Source organism: Theropithecus gelada, chromosome 20, assembly GCF_003255815.1.
Source record: "Theropithecus gelada isolate Dixy chromosome 20, Tgel_1.0, whole genome shotgun sequence".
In the NCBI taxonomy this organism is placed as follows: domain Eukaryota; kingdom Metazoa; phylum Chordata; class Mammalia; order Primates; family Cercopithecidae; genus Theropithecus; species Theropithecus gelada.
This window is the reverse complement of record NC_037688.1, coordinates 44,927,405-44,947,082: the sequence shown is the minus strand read 5'-3', so window position 1 is coordinate 44,947,082 and position 19,678 is coordinate 44,927,405. Positions and strand designations below refer to the sequence as shown.

At 48.6% G+C, this 19,678-nt stretch overlaps 1 protein-coding gene and 1 non-coding gene across 4 annotated transcripts; one reads left to right on the top strand and one right to left on the bottom strand.

Annotated features, from left to right (window-relative positions):
- Positions 1–1,176: 1,176 nt before the first annotated feature.
- Positions 1,177–18,551, top strand: C20H16orf95 (chromosome 20 C16orf95 homolog). 3 transcript variants are annotated; one of them, XM_025370984.1, is made up of 7 exons: positions 1,177–2,120; positions 3,377–3,428; positions 4,105–4,230; positions 9,646–9,792; positions 10,610–10,646; positions 15,294–15,480; positions 18,269–18,535. In XM_025370984.1, the coding sequence occupies exons 1-7, from the start codon at positions 2,014–2,016 to the stop codon at positions 18,285–18,287; spliced, it is 675 nt and encodes a 224-aa protein (XP_025226769.1). In that variant the 5' UTR covers positions 1,177–2,013; the 3' UTR covers positions 18,288–18,535. The 3 variants fall into 3 exon arrangements, with proteins under 3 accessions (XP_025226769.1, XP_025226771.1, XP_025226770.1); XM_025370985.1 differs by having other exon boundaries at positions 1,789–2,116; XM_025370986.1 differs by lacking the exons at positions 9,646–9,792; positions 10,610–10,646 and having other exon boundaries at positions 18,269–18,551.
- On the bottom strand, positions 4,374–4,477 carry LOC112614888. The gene has a single exon (XR_003117188.1). It is a non-coding gene; the product is annotated as a small nucleolar RNA U13 (small nucleolar RNA).
- Positions 18,552–19,678: the final 1,127 nt, after the last annotated feature.

Here is a 19,678-nt window from a genome sequence, read left to right as displayed (position 1 = left end):
TTCTGGGGTGTGACTTCATTGTGCGCTTCATCCACATTGTTGCGGGTTGTGGTTGTGTGCCCTTTTCCATTGTTGCACAAAATCTCCTCTCTGTGAACATGCCACACTTACTTTTTAAAATCTTTTCTCCTATGGATGGACATCTGGGTCATTTCCAGTTTGGGGCCATCAGGAGGAAAGCTGCTGTGGGTAGTTTTGTTAATGTCTTCTGGTACACATAAGCTCTCATTTCTCTTGGGTGAGGTGAGGAATTAGTCAGTCATCGGATATTCGTATGTTTAGGTTTTGTAAATACTGCCAGTTTGCCAATGTGGTTGTATCAATTTTATGAGCAATGTATGAAGGTTCCAGCTGCGACATCCTTGACAAACTAGGTATCGTCAGTCCTTTTAATTTTAGCCATTCTTGGGTGGGTGAGAGCAGTGAAGAGCCATTCTTGACATGGAATGACAAGACCTAGTGTGCCAGAGGTGAAGGCCTGAGCGTCCAGGGGAGCATGAGCCTGTCTTCTATGCCCTGCCGTGCTACAGCAATGTTTCACTGTGCTCAGGAGGAAAACAGAGACAGCAGAGAAGCCGAGTGCTCCAAAGTGGGCAGAAATGAGACAGGCATAAATAAAGTGCTAGGCTAATAGTGAGACTCTTAGATAATTTTGTCATTAGCTACAAAGAGGGCAGTGACAACATGATTTACACACACACACACACACACACACACACACACACACACACACACACACNCCCCGCCCCACACACACACACACACACACACACACACACACACACACACACACACACGGGGTGGGGTATCTGAAATATTAAGCAGCTAGTATGGTAGGGGCACTGCCTAATCAGTATGGATGCTGGCCAGGAGAGGATGTGTGTATGTGCTGGCTGGAAACTCAGTCCTGCTCATAGGTCATGATCTTAATGATTAAATAAGCCAAGAAATCCCAGAGGGCAGTGCCCGGGAGCACCCTGTTTGCTCTGTGGCTAGAACGCAGCACCCTGAAGTATCACCCATCAGGGTTAGAGGTGCTCGTGATGGTTTGGGCAAATACAAATATTAATCCAGAGTATCAGAGTCTGCATGAAAATACTGAAAAGTGAGGGTATACTCAACCGTTTGCAAGAAATACAAATGGGAACTGGCAATAACTTAAGATAATTAGAGAGGCAGAGAGCACTGGGTTTTACTAAAATATTAAGACATTAATATTTTATGCGTCCTGTCTCCATGTCGGCAACTGCGCAAAGTACACGCGTTCAAGCGAAAGTGGGAAGGCTAATGGCCAGCCAGAGCTTCGGCGCTTGCACGCTCAGGCCACCGGGTGACGACTGCTTCCAATTCCGCGGCCTTTAAACCCCAGGTTGTTTTTTAAAAAACAAAACAAACAAACAAAAACACTATTTCTCTAAAAGTCACGATTCGAGCCCCACCTGAGGACGCAACGATCCGGCGCCAACTCCTTCATCTATAAAGGAGTGACTTTACCAGAAGCGCCTATGCAAGACACAGGGCCCCGCGCGGGCTGCTCCCACCTCTTTCTCTCCTTGCAGGGTACCGAGACCCTGGCTGGTGCGGCCGGCGGCCCCTCCGGCCCCTCCGTCGGAAATGGTGAGCGGCTCCAGGGGCCGGGGTCTGCAGAACCTACCCCAGAGGGAATAGCAGCCCTACACAGCCGCGCTCTGACCCGCTGACCCCGCGTCTCTGCGCGAGGGACCAATCAGCCGCCAGCTAAGTTCACATACCCAGAAGGCCATTTTTGATTGGCTGGGCGCGGGCCAATCAGCGGGACTGGCGGGCGCGCGGGGACTGTTGGGCTCCTCAGAGGGTTTGATGTTGAGGTTTGGGTTGGTCTCGGGCTGGCTTCGGGCTGAGGCAGGAGGGAAAGGCGGGAGCCGGGGCGTCAGGGCCTGCGGACGATGTGTGTGTGAAAGGGCGCGTCAGCCATAAGAAGCCATACGCGTGCGAGCCGGTCCCCACTGCCCCCGCGGCGTTGTCACCATCATCATGAGGCCACTGGAGCAGCCTCGGGCGCTGCTGACGGGGATCCGGGCGCGGGGTGCGTCGGGCTCTGCAGGTTGGCACTCACACCCGGCGCGCAGGATGGCAGGCAAGTGCGTCCTGAATCCTGCCCGCGGGCACCCGACAGCGCGTCTGTGAGTTCCCGGCCCCGCATTGCTGCATTACCTGTACGTAGGCAGAACTCTTGACCGCGACCCACAGGAACCTCACATTGGCATAAGCACAAAAACGCAACCGATGGTTCCACATAACTGAAAATATCAGAAGTAGGCCTTCAGGCATGGATGTATCCAGGTACGCACTGACCATGGTCCTGGAAGGTTTCTCTCCATTTTTCAGCTTCCTTCCCTTTTACTGGCTTCCTTGCGGAGGCAAGATGATCACCAGGACCTCCTGAGGTTTACATGTTATCAGATTATCAACCTCAACAGAAAGGAGTTTCTTTTTTCCCCAGCCTTCTAGGTTGGGCAATGGTGAGTTGGGCCCACCTGAACTACCTGAGATGGGTGTGGGCCCCCTCCCCTACCAGGAATATAGCAGTGCTGTCTTTACCAGAAGGGGCCTTGGATGCTGTGGAGGGCAATGCCCCTATCCTCTGTTTTCAAGCATTAGCTGGGAGAGTTGATGTTTGAATCTATTACTCTAACAAAAAACAGCACTAATAATAACGGTTATTATGACAATGAAACCTGAAAACACTTGTATCACTCTTACGGTTTCCACAGTACAAAGCACTTTGACCCACCACTGTCAGGGAAGCAGGGCTTTGCACCCACTGGAGACGCTTTATCAGTCAACATTCAAGCAGTTTGTTGTGGGGTGGAACAGGGAAGAGTAACACAGACTGTGTAACCCCAAATGCTTTGTCATCCCAGAGACAAAGCGCCTGGGTTTTTATAGTAGAAGGAGGTTCGTTAATGGACAGTTTGACGATATTTTCCTTCAGTATTTCAGTAAGCTGGGGGTGTCTGACAAACCATCCTAGGTGATGTGATTGGCAGCTCCATGTCTAGGAAGGTTCTCACCAGGTTGGAATGCTCCCATCTTTTCTGATGGTCCAAGCACAAGTTTAGCTGGAGTCAGCTTGAAGTTGGTTGGCTTGGGAATGCGAGATTCCACGACAACCAGCCCCCAGGATCCCCTAGACATGAACGTGTGAGCAAGCACACACCTGCTTCTGATGTCACCCTCTCACTCTTCTTGGGCTCAGAGGATCCTCCCCTGTCCCCGCCACCCCTGGGCTTTATTGTTAAGAGTCAGTTCTGAGAAGGCAGGCCCAGGCCTGTGCCCTAGCATCCCTGCCCCCTAGTTTACACAAACCCTAAGCTTTTCTGTTCTTCTTTTCTAGGAATAGCCCATTTCAAACCTACAAGAAAGAAGTGTGCCTCCCAGGTCATTCGGTAAGGAAAGCAAATCCTCAGCCACTTGGCCCTGACCCCAACATGCCCCTGTGGGGTGAGGAGAGCAGAGAATGTGGGTCCAGAAGCTGCATCCCATGAGAGAATGCGCCAAACACAAAAGTGTGGTTGCAGGAGCTATCCCTGGGCCTCCAGAACACCTGCCAGGCTGTCACAACACCTCAGAGTTCAGGAGGCCACCTAATGTACCTGCTCTGGGCATCAGCTTCTCCGTCTGCCCCTGGAGGTGATGGCAGCCCCTCTCCTTCCTGCCTGAGGGTGTTGCGAAGGTCACACGGGATGGATGTGGAAGCTCTTGCAGACCAGAGTGAGACAGATGGCCATAAAGGCAGTACTCATGTGCCCATAAGCTCTAAAGCTGCTTGTACATCCCCATTTTCAGAGGGGACCATGAGACTTGCTCATTGTAGCGTGGCAGTAAATGGCCGAGAATCCCAGTGCACCTGGTTTGCAAGCTCTGGCAAATCCCCCTCCAAATGACCTTGGAGGCCTCAGGGCAAGCCATGGTAGCCTGCCTCTTTCCAAGCTGCAGTAGGAGCCAGGGACCCTGCCCCTGGACACCATCTTCCTGAGCACGGATCTACTGTGCCTGAGAGCCTCCTGTATCCCTGCAAATGCAGCATCAAACTCAGTTCTGTTGTTTCTGGATCTTACTCAGATGCACCCTGGCCCCTGGGCCGTCTGCTGTGAGTGCCAGACCAGATTCGGGGGCCACCTACCTGTGCCCAGGTTGGAAGCAGCACTGCCTTACTGGGTCCCTCTGTCCCTGAGACCCCGAAAGCAGGTAGGTAACTTGAACCAGGAGGTCTTCACCTAGGGTCCAGGGTGAATGTCAGGGGACCAGTCACCCCTCAGAATTAGAAGTATTATATGAATGGATATTTTAACATTTCAAGAAGACAGTTTGAGATTATTTATTTATTTTCATGTCAGATGGGTAATGTGCTGACATCGTAGCAAGGCCTGAGGGAGGCACACCTCACACATGTGCATGAGTGCCCAGTTATCATACTTATGAACTGTAAAAGGATCTGTGATTTTTAAACAGTTTTTTCTAAAAACTAGACTTTTAGAGGTTTGATTGGCATATGATAAACTGCACGTGTGGAAAATGTACCATGTGGTAAGTCTTGCCATAGGTATTCCCCCCTGAACCCACCACCACCATCAAGATAATGAGCATATACACAACCCTTAACCATGTCCGTGGGCTCCTTTTAACTTTACCCAACATTCTGTACCCTGACATCCCCAGGCAAACACTGACCTGCTTTCTGTCACTGTAGATTAATTTGCATTTCTGAGAATTTTATATAAATGAGGTCATAGACTGTATACTCTTTCGTCTGGCTTCTTTCACTTAGCATAATTATTCTGAGATTCTTCTACGTAATCATGGGCATCAATAGTCATTCTTTTTATTATTGAGTAATGCTGCATTATATGAATAGACCATGGTTTATTCATTCACCCAGAAGGACATTTGGGTTGTTTCTGCTTCTGATGTGTTACACACAAAGCTGCTATGAACATTTGTGTACAAGGCTTTGTACGCACATATGCCTTCATTCTTCTTGGGTAAATACCAAGGAGTGGAATTCCTGAATCATATGGTAGGTGTATATTTAACTTTAAAAAAGAAGTCTGTTGACTGTTTTCCACCATTTTACATTTCTACCAGCAGTATCTAAAGTTCCAATTCCTCCACATTGTCACCAACACTTGGTTTGGCTGATCTTTTTAATTTGAGCCGTCTTAATAGGTGTCTATCTCATTATAGTTTTCATTTGTATACCCATCATAATTGGTGATGTCAAGGATCTCTTCATGTGCTTTTGATATCTGATGTCTTACTCGATGAAGCATCTGTTTAATTGTTTTGCCCCTTTATAAGAATTGCTTTTTTAAATTACTGAGTTTTGATAGTTCTTTATATATTCTAGATGCAAATTATTGATCTGAGATTCAATTTTTAAATATCTTTCCATGTCTTTGGCCTGTCTTTTTTTTTTTTTTCTGAGACTGGGTCTCACTCTGTTGCCCAGAATGGAGTGCACAATCTTGGCTCACTACAAACTTGAACTCCCCAGCTCAAGCAATCCTCCCGTCTCAGCCCTTCAAGTAACTGAGACCACAGGTGTACACCACCATACAAGGCTAATTTTGTTTATTTTTTATGGAGATGAGGTCTCACTTTGTTGCCCTGGGTGGTCTCAAACTCCTGGGCTCAAGTGATCCACCTGTGTCGGCCTCCCAGCGTGCTGGGATCAGGGTGCGAGCCACCACGCCTGACCTGGCTTGTCTTTTTATTCTCTTATCAGTATCTTTCAGAGAGAGAAGTTTTACCTTTTGGTGAAGTTCAGTTTATCAATTCCATGTTTTCTGGATCTTGCCTAGGTGTGCCTATCCCCAGCACAGCAGTGGATCATGCTTCAGGTGTCGTAGCTAACAGATCTTTGCTGAGCCAGAGGTCAGAAAAGGTTTTTTCTTATGTTTTCTTTTAGAAGTTTTATAATTTTATGTTTATTTCTGTGATCCGTTTTGAGTTAATTTTTGTATATAGTGTGAGGTATGGATTGAATTTTTTTTTTTGGAGATAGAGTCTTGCTGTTTCGCCCAGGCTGAAGTGCAGGGGCATGATCTTGGTCATTCTTTTTTTTTTTTTTTTTTTTTTTTTTTTGTGACGGAGTCTTGCTCTGTCGCCCAGGCTGGAGTGCAGTGGCCGGATCTCAGCTCACTGCAAGCTCTGCCTCCCGGGTTCACGCCATTCTCCTGCCTCAGCCTCCCGAGTAGCTGGGACTACAGGCGCCCACCACCTCGCCCGGCTAGTTTTTTTGTATTTTTTAGTAGAGACGGGGTTTCACTGTGTTAGCCAGGATGGTCTCGATCTCCTGACCTCGTGATCCGCCCGTCTCGGCCTCCCAAAGTGCTGGGATTACAGGCTTGAGCCACCGCGCCCGGCCTCTTTTTATTACTGAGTAATGCTGCATTATATGAATAGATCACAGTCTATTCACTCACCCAGAAGGACATTTGGGTTGTTTCTACTTCTACCTCCACCTCCCAGATTCAAGCGATTCTTCTGCCTCAGCCTCCCAAGTAGCTGGGACTACAAGCACGCACCACCATGCCTGGCTAATTTTTTGTATTTTTAGTAGAGACAGGGTTTCACCATGTTGGCCAGGCTGATCTTGAACTCCTGATCTCAGGTGATCCACCCACCTCAGCAAAGTGCTGGGATTACAGGCATGAGCCACCGTGCCCAGCCTTGAATTGGGTTTGTTTGCATATGACAGTCTAATTTTTCTAGCACCATCTATTGTAAGGGCTGTATTTTCTCTACTGACCCGCCTTTATACCTTTGTCAAAGATTAGTTGTTGCTGTAGTTTAGATGTTTGTCCCCTCAAACCTGATGATAACATTTGATCACCAGTGTTGGAGCTAGGGATCCCCAGTGTTGGAGGTATTCGGGTCACGGGGGGCAGGTCCCTCCTGCGTGGATTGGTGCTGTCCTTATGGTAGTGACTCAGTTCTCTCTCTACTAGTTGCCAAGAGAGCTGGTTGTTAAAAAGAGCCTGGCATCTCCTCCCTTCTTTCTGGCTTCCTCTCTCGTATGTGATCTCAACATATGTGGGCTCCCCTTCACCTTCCACCATGAGAGGAAGCAGACTCCCAATCTCGAACTTTCCAGCCATCAGAATCGTGAACCAGATAAACCTCTTTTCTTTTCTTTTTCTTTTTGAGACGGAGTCTTGCTCTGTCATCTACACTGGAGTGCAGTGGCATGATCGATTTCAGCTCACTGCAACCTCCGCCTCCCAGGTTCAAGTGATTCCCCTGCCTCCTACCTCAGACCCCTGAGTAGTTGGGATTACAGGCGCTCGCCACCATGCCCGGCTAATTTTTATATTTTTAGTAGAGATGGGGTTTCGCCATGTTGGCCAGGCTAGTCTCAAACTTCTGACTTCAAGTGATCCACCTGCCTTGGCCTCCCAAAGTGCTGGGATTACAGGCATGAGCCACCACCACACCTGGCCAAGCCTCTTTTCTTAATAAAATACACTGCCTCAGGTATTCCTTTATAGCCACACAAGTGGACTAAGACAGTTGTTCATATATGTATGAATTTATTTCTGAACCCTCTTCTGATCTAATTGTCTATCTTTATGCTAATACTACACTGTCTTGATTATTGTGTCTTGACTTTATAATGTCTGGAAATCAAGTAGGGCTCATTTTCAAGCTTTGTTTTTCAGAGTTGGCTATATATATATATTTTTTGCATTTCCTTGTGAATTTTACCATCAGTTTGTCAATTTCTGCAAAAGCACCCTACTGGGATTTTGATTAGCACTGTATGGGCTTTGTAGATCAGTTTGAAGAGAATTGTCTTGTGAAAAATATTGAGTCTTTTGACCCATAAACATGATACATTTCTACATGTATTTAGGTTTTCTTTAATATTTCCCAGAAATATTTTGCAACTTTTATTATATAGGCTTTATACATTTTTTTGTCAGATTTACCCGTAAGTATTTCATAATTTTGATGACATTGTTTTTGAATTTCAATGTATGACTTTGCATTGCTGGTATTTAGAAGTACAACTGATGTTTGTCTGTTGTTCTTGTATTCTACAATATTGCTAAGCCTATTTATTCTAGTAGCTCTTTTTGTGGATTCCATCAGATATTCTACACAGATGATTGTGTCATCTGCAAGTAGAGATGGCTTTCTTTCTCCCTTTTCGATTTGGAGACTTTTATTTTTCTTGCTTAATACACTGGCTAGACCTTTCACTACAATGTTGAATGGAGCAGTGAGGAGACATTCTTATCCTGCTTATGAGGGATGGCATTCCGTTTTTGTTTTTCTTTTCTTTTCTTTTTTTTTTTTTTTTGAGATGGAGTCTCACTCTACTGCCCAGGCTGGAGTGCAGTGGCATGATTTTGGCTCACTACAACCTCCGTCTCCCAGGTTCAAGTGATTATCTTGCCTTAGTCTCCCAGGTAGCTGGGATTACAGATGCCTGCCACCACTCCTGGCTAATTTTTGTATTTTTAGTAGAGATGGGGTTTCACCATATTGACCAGTCTGGTCTCGAACTTCTGACCTTAAGTGATCCACCTGCCTTGGCCTCCCAAAATGCTGGGATTACTGGCATGAGCCACTGCTCCCGGCCTTCCCCCATGTCTGATAGCCTCTACCACTACGTGCAGGGCTGTAACTCCTCCTCCTGCTGTAACCTCCTTCTCATTCTGTTGCCCAAACCATATGCCTGGTCGAACCCGCAGCTGAGAGGTGGGACCACCCTGTCCTTCCGCTGGAGAGGCTGCAGGGTCACAGTGCCAAGGGTGGGCTGTAGGGAGGGTGAGGAACTGAGGCAAGAGTGTCATTTGCTATAATTCACATACATACGATTGCGTGCACATTCTTTTTTGAAAAATGCACATGGTAGTGTACTGAACTCACAGTGCTGCATTTTCTTCACTTTACATCCTGTCTCAGAGTTTATTCCATGTCAGTCCAGACAGCTCTGTTCCATTCTTCCCAAGGCTGTCTGTACCCTATTGCCCGATGTGTGTCATTTATGTCTCTTACTGAAAGACATTCAGACTGTCCAGTCACTCCTGATAATGGTGCAGCGAATATTTCTGTGCAGAGTAACTTTGCAGACGTGAAAGCATCCTCATAGGAAACATTCCTGCAAGTGGAATTGCCGCATCAAAGGCTGTCTGTTTTAGAACCTGATAGACTTTGTTAAGATGCCAGCAGAGCCCTCTTCATAGCTGAGAGCACCGAGGCACAGGGATGCTAAGTGTCGTGCCCAAGGGCCCCAGCTGGAGACCACCAGGCCAGGACAGAGCCAGGTCTTCCAATACCAACCTGTGTGCTCTGCCAGGGCACAGGTGCAGATGAGGGGTAGAGAATCCAGGTGAGCCACGGAGGTCCCGTGTCTCCCAACAGTGGGCATGTTGTAGACGGTAGACCACAGTCCCTTATCTGGAGTGGTTGGGTGTGCTTGTGGGTGGGAACAGCTCTCCAGGGCCTGCCCTGATACTAAGACCAAGCCAGGAGTCTTCTGGGGAATGGCTCCATCAGGGAGTCGCTTCTGGGGAATGGCTCCATCAGGGAGTCGCTGGGGGCAGGAGTGGCTCCATCCCCTTCTGAATCTTCTCCTCCCATCCTCTCTGTTAGAGTCAAAAGATGGTTCAGTTTTATATCCCCCAAACCACCAAGATGTGCCCCTGCCTATGCCATCGCTTTGGGGGCCGCCTCCCGATGCCTAGGGACCAGGCAGTGATGCCCTACTGGGTGCCCCAGGTTCTGAGGTCTCAGCAGCAGGTAAGGAGGAGGCGCACACTGCAGTGAGGACTGAAGAGTGAGGTGGGGGCCGGGAAAAGGGGAGACGGGGGGAAGAAGGGGAAGAGGGGTACCTGGGCTCTGCTCCCACAGAGGCCTCTGTGGTGTCCAGAGAAGATCCCCTGGCAGTTGTGGCCATGGGCCTGGGAGCACAGAGGGCAGGTGTGGCTCAGGGAGGCCAGCTCCATTTCCCAGTTGGCACTGGAAGGGCAGGGCCGCGCTGCTTTCTGCAGAGGGCTGATTGTTCTGGCCCTCACTGCTGCTGCTGCTGCTGCTTTCCTCCCTCTCTTCCTCCCACTCTGCATTCTCCTCGACCTCTCTCACCTCCCTGCCTCCTCCTTCTCACACCACCTCCCTTCCCTGGCCGGGCCCGTCCTCTGACTCTCTCTTCTGGCCCTGGCTGCATAGAGGGAGGTGAGAAGGAGGGTGCCCCGGATGGACCACCACCAGATGGCCTGTCCTCTCTGCTCTTGCTGGCTGCCTCCACAGCGCTAGTTCTGGGCAGCGGCAGCAGGCCTCTTCCTAGCCCCCTGGGCCTCTCACTCCCCTGCTTTCCCCGTGTCCTGGGTGGTAGACAAGAGCTTCCTTCCTTCCCCCTGACTTCCAGTTGCTGGTTTTCCATCATTGGGTGGCAGGCTGTCCTCAGAGAAAAGAGCCTGCAGGCCTCATAAGGAGGAGCCCAGGGCTTTTATCTTGAGGCAGCCAGCACCCCTCCTGGAGGTTTGGAGTCCCAATCACCAGGCTCTCCCTGCTTGGAGGGTCACCAGGCTGACTGCTTGCCTCCATTCTTGTCTTTTAGATGGTCAGGAGGCAGGAGAGTTTGAAAGGCATCCAAGGTAACTCCAGTGTGCGTGTGTCTCATGTCATCCCCCTCCCCAGAAAGGCGGGGTTCGTGAGCATCATGGTGGATGGCGGGGGAACCTCTCATCCCCAGACACCTGCCCACAGTGTAACAGTGACATGCATGTGGCTTCCCTCCCCTGCTCAACAGCCATCCCTGGTCACCCACTACGTTCCCCCAGTGAGCCCAGAGAAACCTCTGCTCTATAGCAGACCCTACCCATCTGCCGGCAGCGGCTCTCCGGATGAAGCCAACTCCCAGCCTGGGCTTAGATGAGACCTAAAGTGGTTTTATTAAGCTCTAATCTTCTATAATTTATGACATAGTATGTGTGTGTATATATATTTATGACATAGTACATATTCCTATATATATCCTATTATATACTCATACATTCATATATTCATGGCACATTGTATATTCAAAACACAAAACTTACGTATCTATTCATTACATAATATGCTCATGCATTCATACATTTGTGACCTGGTGTATATACATTCACATGTTCATGATAGTCATAGTATATACTCACATTCATGTATTCACAATACAATATGTATTCATATGAGGGGCCTTGAAAAAGTTTATGGGAAATGCATATAATATACCAGGTGCTGTGGCTCACACCTGTAATCCCAGCACTTTGGGAGGCTGAGGAGACTAGATTGCCTGAGCTCAGGAGTTTGAGACCAGCCTGGGCAACATAGTGAAACCTTGTCTCTACTAAAATACAAAAAGTTAGCTGGGCGTGGTGGCACATGTCTGTAGTCCCAGCTACTTGGGAGGCTGAGGCATGAGAATTGCTTGAACCCGGGAGGCAGAGGTTGCAGTGAGCTGAGATCATACCATTGCACTCCAGCCTGGGCAACAGAGTAAGACTCTGTCTCCAAAAAAAAAAGAAAAAAGAAAAAGAAAATGCATATAATAAAAAAAGCGATGAAACAATGTATGGATTTCAATTTTTTTTTTTTTGCACCAAACTAAACTCATATTAACTTATTATAACATATCTGAACAGGGTCTAGTTTGAGGTGCTAAGAAGGAGAAGACATCAGTTTAAAAAGAGTCGCTATCAGAGTGACATGAATTCTGCTAAAATCGAAGCCAGAACAAACATCATCTTTATGGTGAAGTTTGGGTGGAACAATGGTAAAGTCATTGATACTTTATGACAAGTTTATGGTGACAATGCACCACAGAACAGCAGTTTCCAGATGGGTGACTCATTTAAGAAGGGATGAGGCGATGTCGAAGGTACAGCCTGCAGCGTCAGCCCATCCACATCAGTTTGTGAGAAAAAACATTCATCTTGTTCATGCCCCAAATAAAGAGGACTGATGATTACCAGCAGAAACACTAGCCAACATCACAGACATCTCAACTGGCTCAGCTTACACAATTCTGACTGCAGAATCAAGGTTGAGCAAACCTTCCACTCAGAGGGCACCAAACCCATTGTGTTCAGATCAGCTGCAGACAAGAACAGAGCTTTCAGTGGAAATTTTAAAGAAGTGGGATCAAGGCCGGGCGCGGTGGCTCAAGCCTGTAATCCCAGCACTTTGGGAGGCCGAGACGGGCGGATCACGAGGTCAGGAGATCGAGACCATCCTGGCTAACACGGTGAAACCCCGTCTCTATTAAGAAATACAAAAAACTAGCCGGGCGAGGTGGCGGGCGCCTGTAGTCCCAGCTACTCGGGAGGCTGAGGCCGGAGAATGGCGTGAACCCGGGAGGCGGAGCTTGCAGTGAGCTGAGATCCGGCCACTGCACTCCAGCCTGGGCGACAGAGCGAGACTCCGTCTCAAAAAAAAAAAAAAAAAAGAGGTGGGATCAAGATCCTAAAACATTTCTTTGAAGAATTGTAACAAGAGATGAAACATGGCTTTGCCAGTACCATCCTGAAGACAAAGCACAACCAAAGCAATGGCTGTCGAGGGCTGAACGTGGTCCCATCATGGTAAGAGTGGATGGGACAAGAGCAAAGGTTATGGCAACAGTTTTTTGGGATGCTCAAGGCATTTTGCTGGTTGACTTTCTGGAGGACCAAAGAATGATAACATCTGCTTATTGATTGATTGATTGATTGACTGAGATGTAGTCTCGCTCTGTCGCCCAGGCTGGAGTGCAGTGGCACAATCTGTGCTCACCACAACTTCTGCCCCCTAGGTTCAAGTGATTCTCCTTCCTCAGCCTCCCGAGTAGCTGGGATTACAGGCGTGCGCCACCACCCCTGGCTAATTTTTGTATTTTTAGTAGAGATGGGGTTTCACCATGTTGATCAGGCTGGTCTCAAACTCCTGACCTCATGGTCCTCCCGCCTTGGCCTCCTAAAGTGCTGGGATTGCTGGCATGAACCACTGTGTCTGGCCAACATCTGCTTATTATGGGAGTGTTTTGAGGAAGTTAGCCAAAGCTCTAGCAGAAAAACACTCTGGAAAGCTCCACAAGAGTCCCTCTCTACCACAGCAAGGCTCCCGCTCATTCCTCTTGTCAAACAAGGGCAACTTTGTGAGAGTTTTGATGGGAAATTATTAGGCATCCACCTTATAGCCAAATTACAGTCCTGATTCGGCTCTTTCTGTCTTCTTTGTTTTCTAATCTTAAAACATCTTTAAAGGGCACCCATTTTCTTCAGTTAATAATGTAATAAAAGACTGCATTGATGTGTTTAAATTCCCAGGACCCTCAGCTCTTTCAAGATGGACTAAACGGTTGGTGTCATCACTGACAAAAGTGTCTTGACCTTGTGGAGCTTATGTTGAGAAACAAACTTGATATTTTTTATTTTTTTATTTTTATTTTGTTTTGGGATGGAGTATCATTCTGTCATCCAGGCTGGAGTGCGATGGCATGATCTTGGCTCACTGCAACCTCCGTCTCCTGGGTTCGAGCGATTCTCCTGCCTCAGCCTCCTGAATAGGTGGGACTATAGGAGCGTGCCACCACACCCAGCTGATTTTTGTATTTTTATTAGAGATGGGGTTTCACCATCTGCCAAGCTGGTCTTGAACTCCTGACGTCAGGTGATCCACCTGCCTTAGCCTTCCAAAGTGCTGGGATGACAGGCGTGAGCCACTGTGCCTGGCCTATTTTTATTTTTTAATTCCATCTTCTACATACTTTTTGCAGTCCCCTTATGTATTCGTAGTTAAGTATATTTACGTATTTGTGTGTGTGTGACCTGGTATGTAGATTGATCTGTCTGTGACCTGGCACATACGTGTATTTCTGCTCTCATGACATAGTATATGGGGAGATCAGGACCTCCACCCCCACCATTACTTTCTTTGTCTCTAAAAAGAGTGGGCTGGACTTGATCTTGAAGGTGTTTCCCGGTGCGAAGGGCTGCCGTGTCTGTGTTTTCTGGGCCGGCATCATGTCCTTCCCTTGGTGCGCCGACTCTTTGCAGTGGGTTTGCTTTGATGGAATGTATGAATGAGTAAATCTATGAATGGGGTTGGGGTCCCTGGAAAAGGTGAGTGATCTGAGTGGAACCCCCAGAGGCAGGAGTCGGGGAATGCTTGGGAAACAAATAATCACCAACCAACTGCTCACCTCTTAAGGCTCTTCGAACCGTATAATCACACATTTTTGGGTTTATTTTTATTAAATATTTTTGGCTTTGAAAACTTTGCATCTTTAAGAAAAGCTAAAAGCTTAGTTGACATGCATCATCTGGTATCTGATACTTAAAATAAAAACAGCATTAATTTTTACTCCAATCATTGCTTTGCAGTTTAAGTGACTTATGTAAGTAACGTTTCAAGCCTCAAACCCATTCACGCCAGAAGATTTCCCAGCAGAGTTAAGAGAGCAGGGCTCGTTGCTGCCAAGAGAATTATGATCGTTCTCCCCTTTGGCCTCCAGTAGGGAGTGATTTAAAACTGTGAGACATTTTCTTTGGCCTCAAATCTGACTGATTTCCATTTTAACAAGAAAGTTCACATTTCTGATCTTACATTTTTTCTTGTAAAGACAGATGCTTTTCTCCTCTATGTTTTTGTGCCGTAATTTTTCAAAAGGAAAGTGTATTTATGATATTTATGTTAACATAATTAGTATATATTTTATATTAGTAGCATATTAACAGTGTAATAAAAAATAAAAACAAACTCTGGTATCTGGAGGATCACGTGCTGACCAGACCCCGTGTGGAAAGTGCTGAAGAGCATCAGGGAAATGGAAATGCCAGAATTCCATCTGTGCTTGTGGCTTTCCTTAAATTTTTATTATGGAAAATTTCAAATACTCCCCGAAGTGGAGATTGGCTTAAATCCGCATCACTCAGCTCCAGTCATTATCCAGTGTGGTTCCTCTGATCTTCACCACCCACTCCCGCTCCAAAAAAGATGATTTGGAAGCAAATCCTAGTTAGATGTTGTACATGTTCCATATGCGGTTCTAAAAGAGAAAGCCTCTTGAAAAACAGCCCCAAGGCCGGAGTTACCCAGGAAATCATAAACCCGCAAGATGGCCTTTATCTCGCTAGCTCCGGATCAGTGTCCGCACCCGGGGGCTGTGGCTGGGTCCTGGAAGTCCCTGTTTCCCAGAGGCTCTGGGGCTGGTGTTGCAGCCTCCTTGTGGCTCACAGAGTCCTGGGGAACACGCCCTGTCCTCATCCCACCTTTTCTGTGCCTAGCACCCCCGCTGGATGCATGCTCCTGGCACAACTGCTGGCGGATCTGCGGTGACGAGCGCCTGCTGCCCAAGTGCCAGCAGCTCCAGGCCCCCGACCGGGCCGAGCTACCGGCTCGCCCAGTGTGTCTGCTGCGCCTTGCCCTCCTGACCCTCCTCCAGGCCATCCCGAGGGTCATTGTGGCCATTCGGTGAGCAGGTGGGGAATGGGGGACAGCGGGTGGCCCTGGCATGGTGATGTCCACCTGAGGGACGCTTGGTGACCGAGGGAGAGTTGGGGGCAGGGGTTAACTTGACAGGCAGCTGAGGCGGGGCGCTGTGAGTGTGTCCTGTGGCGCTCTGCATGGCACAGGCTCTGCCCCGCCTCACCTAGAGATGCCAGGGCAGTCTGGGGGCGGCGGGGGCCTCGTGGGGGCGGTGGGGGCCTCGTGGGGCACTTCCACCCCTTCTCTGTTCCCAAGTTCTAAAATGGCCCTGCTCCCAGCAGGACACGGGTCCCAGTTTCCACACATTTCCGTTATGTTGGGGTCGTTTCCATACATTTCCATTGTTATGTTGGGGTCGATGGCGCATCTTAACAGCCACTCGCCCTCCAGCCTCTGAGCTCTGAGCACCCCTCCGGTATAGGGACCTCCTGCCTGTACCCCCAGCTCGAACCCTAGCCGCCAGGCTCCATACTAGAAAGCCCCTTTCCCTGGTCTCTAGTCCCTACCCTCACCTAGGCTTCGAGTTTTGCCCCTGGCACTCTTGCTGCTCACAGCCATGGCTTTCTGCTGGGATCCCTCCCCCAGGAAGCCTCCAGGGCCACTCCCCAGGCCGCAGCAGGACTTCAGGGAACAGTTGCTTCTTCCTCCCCATTTACTCTCGGCCTAGGCAGTGGCTCCTCTGCAAAGCCTCCCCTCCCCTCCTCCTCCCCATCATTGCCCATTGCAGCTCCTTCCTGCCTGGAGGCCTGCGTCACCCTACATGGACGAGGAGACCTGTGAACAAACGTGCACACACCATCGAATTTACATGCATTTACTTGTTTGCTCCTTGTCTCCTCCACGCAATTGGAAGAGGAAGATTCAAAATGTGCAGTGTCTGCAGATAGCTGCCAGGTGTCCTGCCCTATTTTCTAGTTGTTCACAGCAGGAGCTTAGCCCGGTCTTGGTCACTCTGCCACGGCTGGGAGTGGGAGCCCCTCCCCTGTTTTTTTGGTTATCCATTCTCATAGAGTTGGACATTACCTCCCGCTCCCTGGGCAGTCACAGTCGAGGCTGTGATGTGCATCAGGTAATGTGCATCAGGTTTGGGTCCCTTGTGGGCCTGGGGGCCAGCCTCTCCAGGCCATGGATGGGGAAGGGGGCTGGGAGCGGGTACAGTGAGCTCTGCGTGGTCTCCGAGCATGAGCAGTACCTGGGCAACAGTGAGAGCTTTCCTTTGTCATTTTTCTTGCGGATTTATCTTTCTTTTTGTGTTTGGCAACTTGATGATCACATTTTGTTTGACTCCTTTGTACCCACACTGGGAGGAGCAAAGAAGAACACGTGGCCTTCAAGGATGGGCGAGGCCGGGTGCTGTGGCCCACACCCGCATCCCAGCCTTAAAGGATGGGCAAGGTGTGGTGGCCTACACCTGGATCCCAGCACTTTGGGAGGCTAAGGTGGGAGGATCACTTGAGCCCAGGAGTTCAAGACCAGCTTGGGCAACATAGCAAGACCCCATCTCCATACAAAATTTAAAAATTAGCTGAGTGTAATGCTGTGGTCCCAGCTACTTGGGAGAATGAGGTGGGAAGATTGCTTGAGCCCCACGGTGGGAGGATCACTTGAGCCCAGGAGTTCAAGACCAGCTTGGGCAATATAGCAAGACCCCATCTCCATACAAAATAAAAAAATTAGCTGACTGTGGTGCTGTGGTCCCAGCTACTTGGGAGGATGAGGTGGAAAGATTGCTTGAGCCCAGGAGTTTGCAGTTGCAGTGAGCTGATTGTGTCAGTACACTCTAGCCTGGGCAACAGAGCAAGATCTTATCTCTAAAAGAAATTTAAGAAACAATTTTAAAGGATCAATGTTAAGTAGATGGTCAGGGAACCCAAAAGGGAATTGCTGAACCCTGGCCTCAAGCTCAAATTACCTGGTAAGATAGAAGGAATGGAAGGAAGGAGAGAGGAAGAAAAAGAGAAAGATGCCTGGGCTTCATCTAGAGATTTGGAGTAACTGTTCTGGGGAGGGCCTGGGCATGCTTTTGTTTTGAAGTTCCCCAGAAGTGCAGTCCAGGTGGAGACCCACCTGCATGTCGGTGCAGCTTCCTGTTTTTCCAGCCCCCGAATCCTGGCACTTGGAGGCCCCCATCTTTTCCCATCCTCATCAACAGCTTGTCTAGAAAGTCCCAGGAAGCCACTCACCCTGTGGTGTTGGTGGTCCGTACGCTTCCATAGCAGGTGTCTGCTTCTGAGCCAAGCTGCCAGGGCAGCGGAGCAGGCACCAACCAGCATCCCAGGGGAGGGCACAGCTTGTCTGGCTGGGATGTGTGGGTGCCCTGTGAGGTGCCGCAAGCCACACACCCAGCTTATCTCAGGGGAAGCCTCGGCTGGCGGTCTGCTGGCCTGGAGAGATGTGCTGCAGCAGCCGGGGGTGGAAGGAGAGAGTGGACTTAGGATCTCTCGGCAGGGAGCCCCCAAGAGCAGGGCGAGACCTGCCTTCATTTCACCTGTTCCCTTTACAGTTCTGCAAAGCCAGCATTATCATCCCTTTTCAGAAGAAGTGGGCACTCAGAGGTGGAATGCCTTGCCCTGGTCCCACAGCTGGAAAGTGATGTGGCCAGGACTGCATCCCCTCGTCCCCGCACCCCGCTCCTGCCTGGGATTCCTCCAGCCGTGTGCACCGTGGGGTGCCTTTGCCTTCCACTCCTGGAGGTTCCCCAAGGGCATGCTGAGGGCAGCTGGTCTCAGCCTGGGGCCGGGTCCTAGTAACTGTCTCTCGCTTTGCTTTCCAGCCAGTTTTTTGGGATTTGAAGTTGGAATCTTCAGCTACTGTCAAGAATATCCACAAAAACGTGTCACAATCAAGATCTTTAACGAGAGTCCTCCAATTGGGAGGCGTCTGTGACAGCCACTGTTTTCTCATAGAACAGAATCCACACCCAGGATTCAACCCAAATTATTTCTCATCAGGTGATTCTTGGTTGTAGCGACGTTCATATGAATGTGGGTGAGATTCTGTTATGAATGTGGTCAATAAATGTTATTCGTGAAACTCTAAACTGGCCACCTCTTAAATGATATCCTCTGATTTCCCTTCATTAAGGGGGGACTTGTCCCCATCTCCGTGTCCCTGGGGGAGGGCAGCCATTTCCGAGTGTCTCTTCAGGGACAGCAGATCCACTGGACAAGGGTCCGAAAATGGTATCAGCACCTGTGTCAGGTGGGTCTCACTTTAAGTAGCAGAACATTGTATATGTGAATTGAATTTTAAAATCTGAGATCTCTTTTACGTGTCGTAAAATTCACTCTTAGAGTATACAATTCAGTGGTTTTTAATATATTTACAGTGTTGTGCAACCATCACCGTTCATTCTAGAACATTCACCGCAAAAAGTCCCATACCATTAAGCAGTCACTCCTTCCTGTCTCCCCCAACCTCTGGTGACTTCTGATCTACTTTCTGTCTCTGAATTTGCCTGTTCTGGGACATTTCATCTCAATGCTGTCATCCGATGAGTGGTCTTTTATGACTGCCTTCTTTCACTTGGCATTAAGCTTCATCCATGTTGAGGCGTATGTCAGTACGTCATTTCTTTTGATGGTTGAATTTTGGGTTGTTTCTGCTTTTCGGTGATTCTACTTTGTGAATAATATGGTTTGAACATTTACGTGCAAGTGTTAGTGTGGACAGAGGTTTGCATTTCTCTGGGGTGTACGCCTGGGAGCAGAATTGCTGGATCATATGTTACTCCATGTTTCATGTTTTGAGGAAGTGAGCGGAACTGCTGGATCATATGTTACTCCATTTTTCATGTTTTGAGGAACTGAGCGGAACTGCCGGATCATATGTTACTCCATGTTTCATGTTTTGAGGAACTGAGCGGAACTGCTGGATCATATGTTACTTCATGTTTCATGTTTTGAGGAACTGAGCGGAACTGCTGGATCATATGTTACTCCGTGTTTCATGTTTTGAGGAACTGCCCAGCTCTTGTCCACAGCAGCTGCGCCATTTTCTATGCCCACCAGCAGTGCACCAGGGTTCCCATTTCCCTGCATCCTCACGACACTTGTTTCATCTGTGACTTTGCTGATAGCCATCCCAGCAGGTATGGAGTGGTGTCTCATTGTGGTTTCCATTTGCATTTTCCTAATAACTAATGATGTTGAACGTCTTTCCATGTGCTTGTTGGACATTTGTA

What these genes read in the sequence shown, in the direction of transcription:
- C20H16orf95 (XM_025370984.1), top strand. Translation starts at nt 2,014, where the DNA reads ATGAGGCCACTGGAGCAGCCTCGGGCGCTGCTGACGGGGATCCGGGCG. An exon ending in CCCTGAGACCCCGAAAGCAG is followed by an intron (nt 4,231 to 9,645) that starts GTAGGTAACTTG and finishes CCTCTCTGTTAG; the next exon opens with AGTCAAAAGATGGTTCAGTT. An exon ending in GAGTTTGAAAGGCATCCAAG is followed by an intron (nt 10,647 to 15,293) that starts GTAACTCCAGTG and finishes TTCTGTGCCTAG; the next exon opens with CACCCCCGCTGGATGCATGC.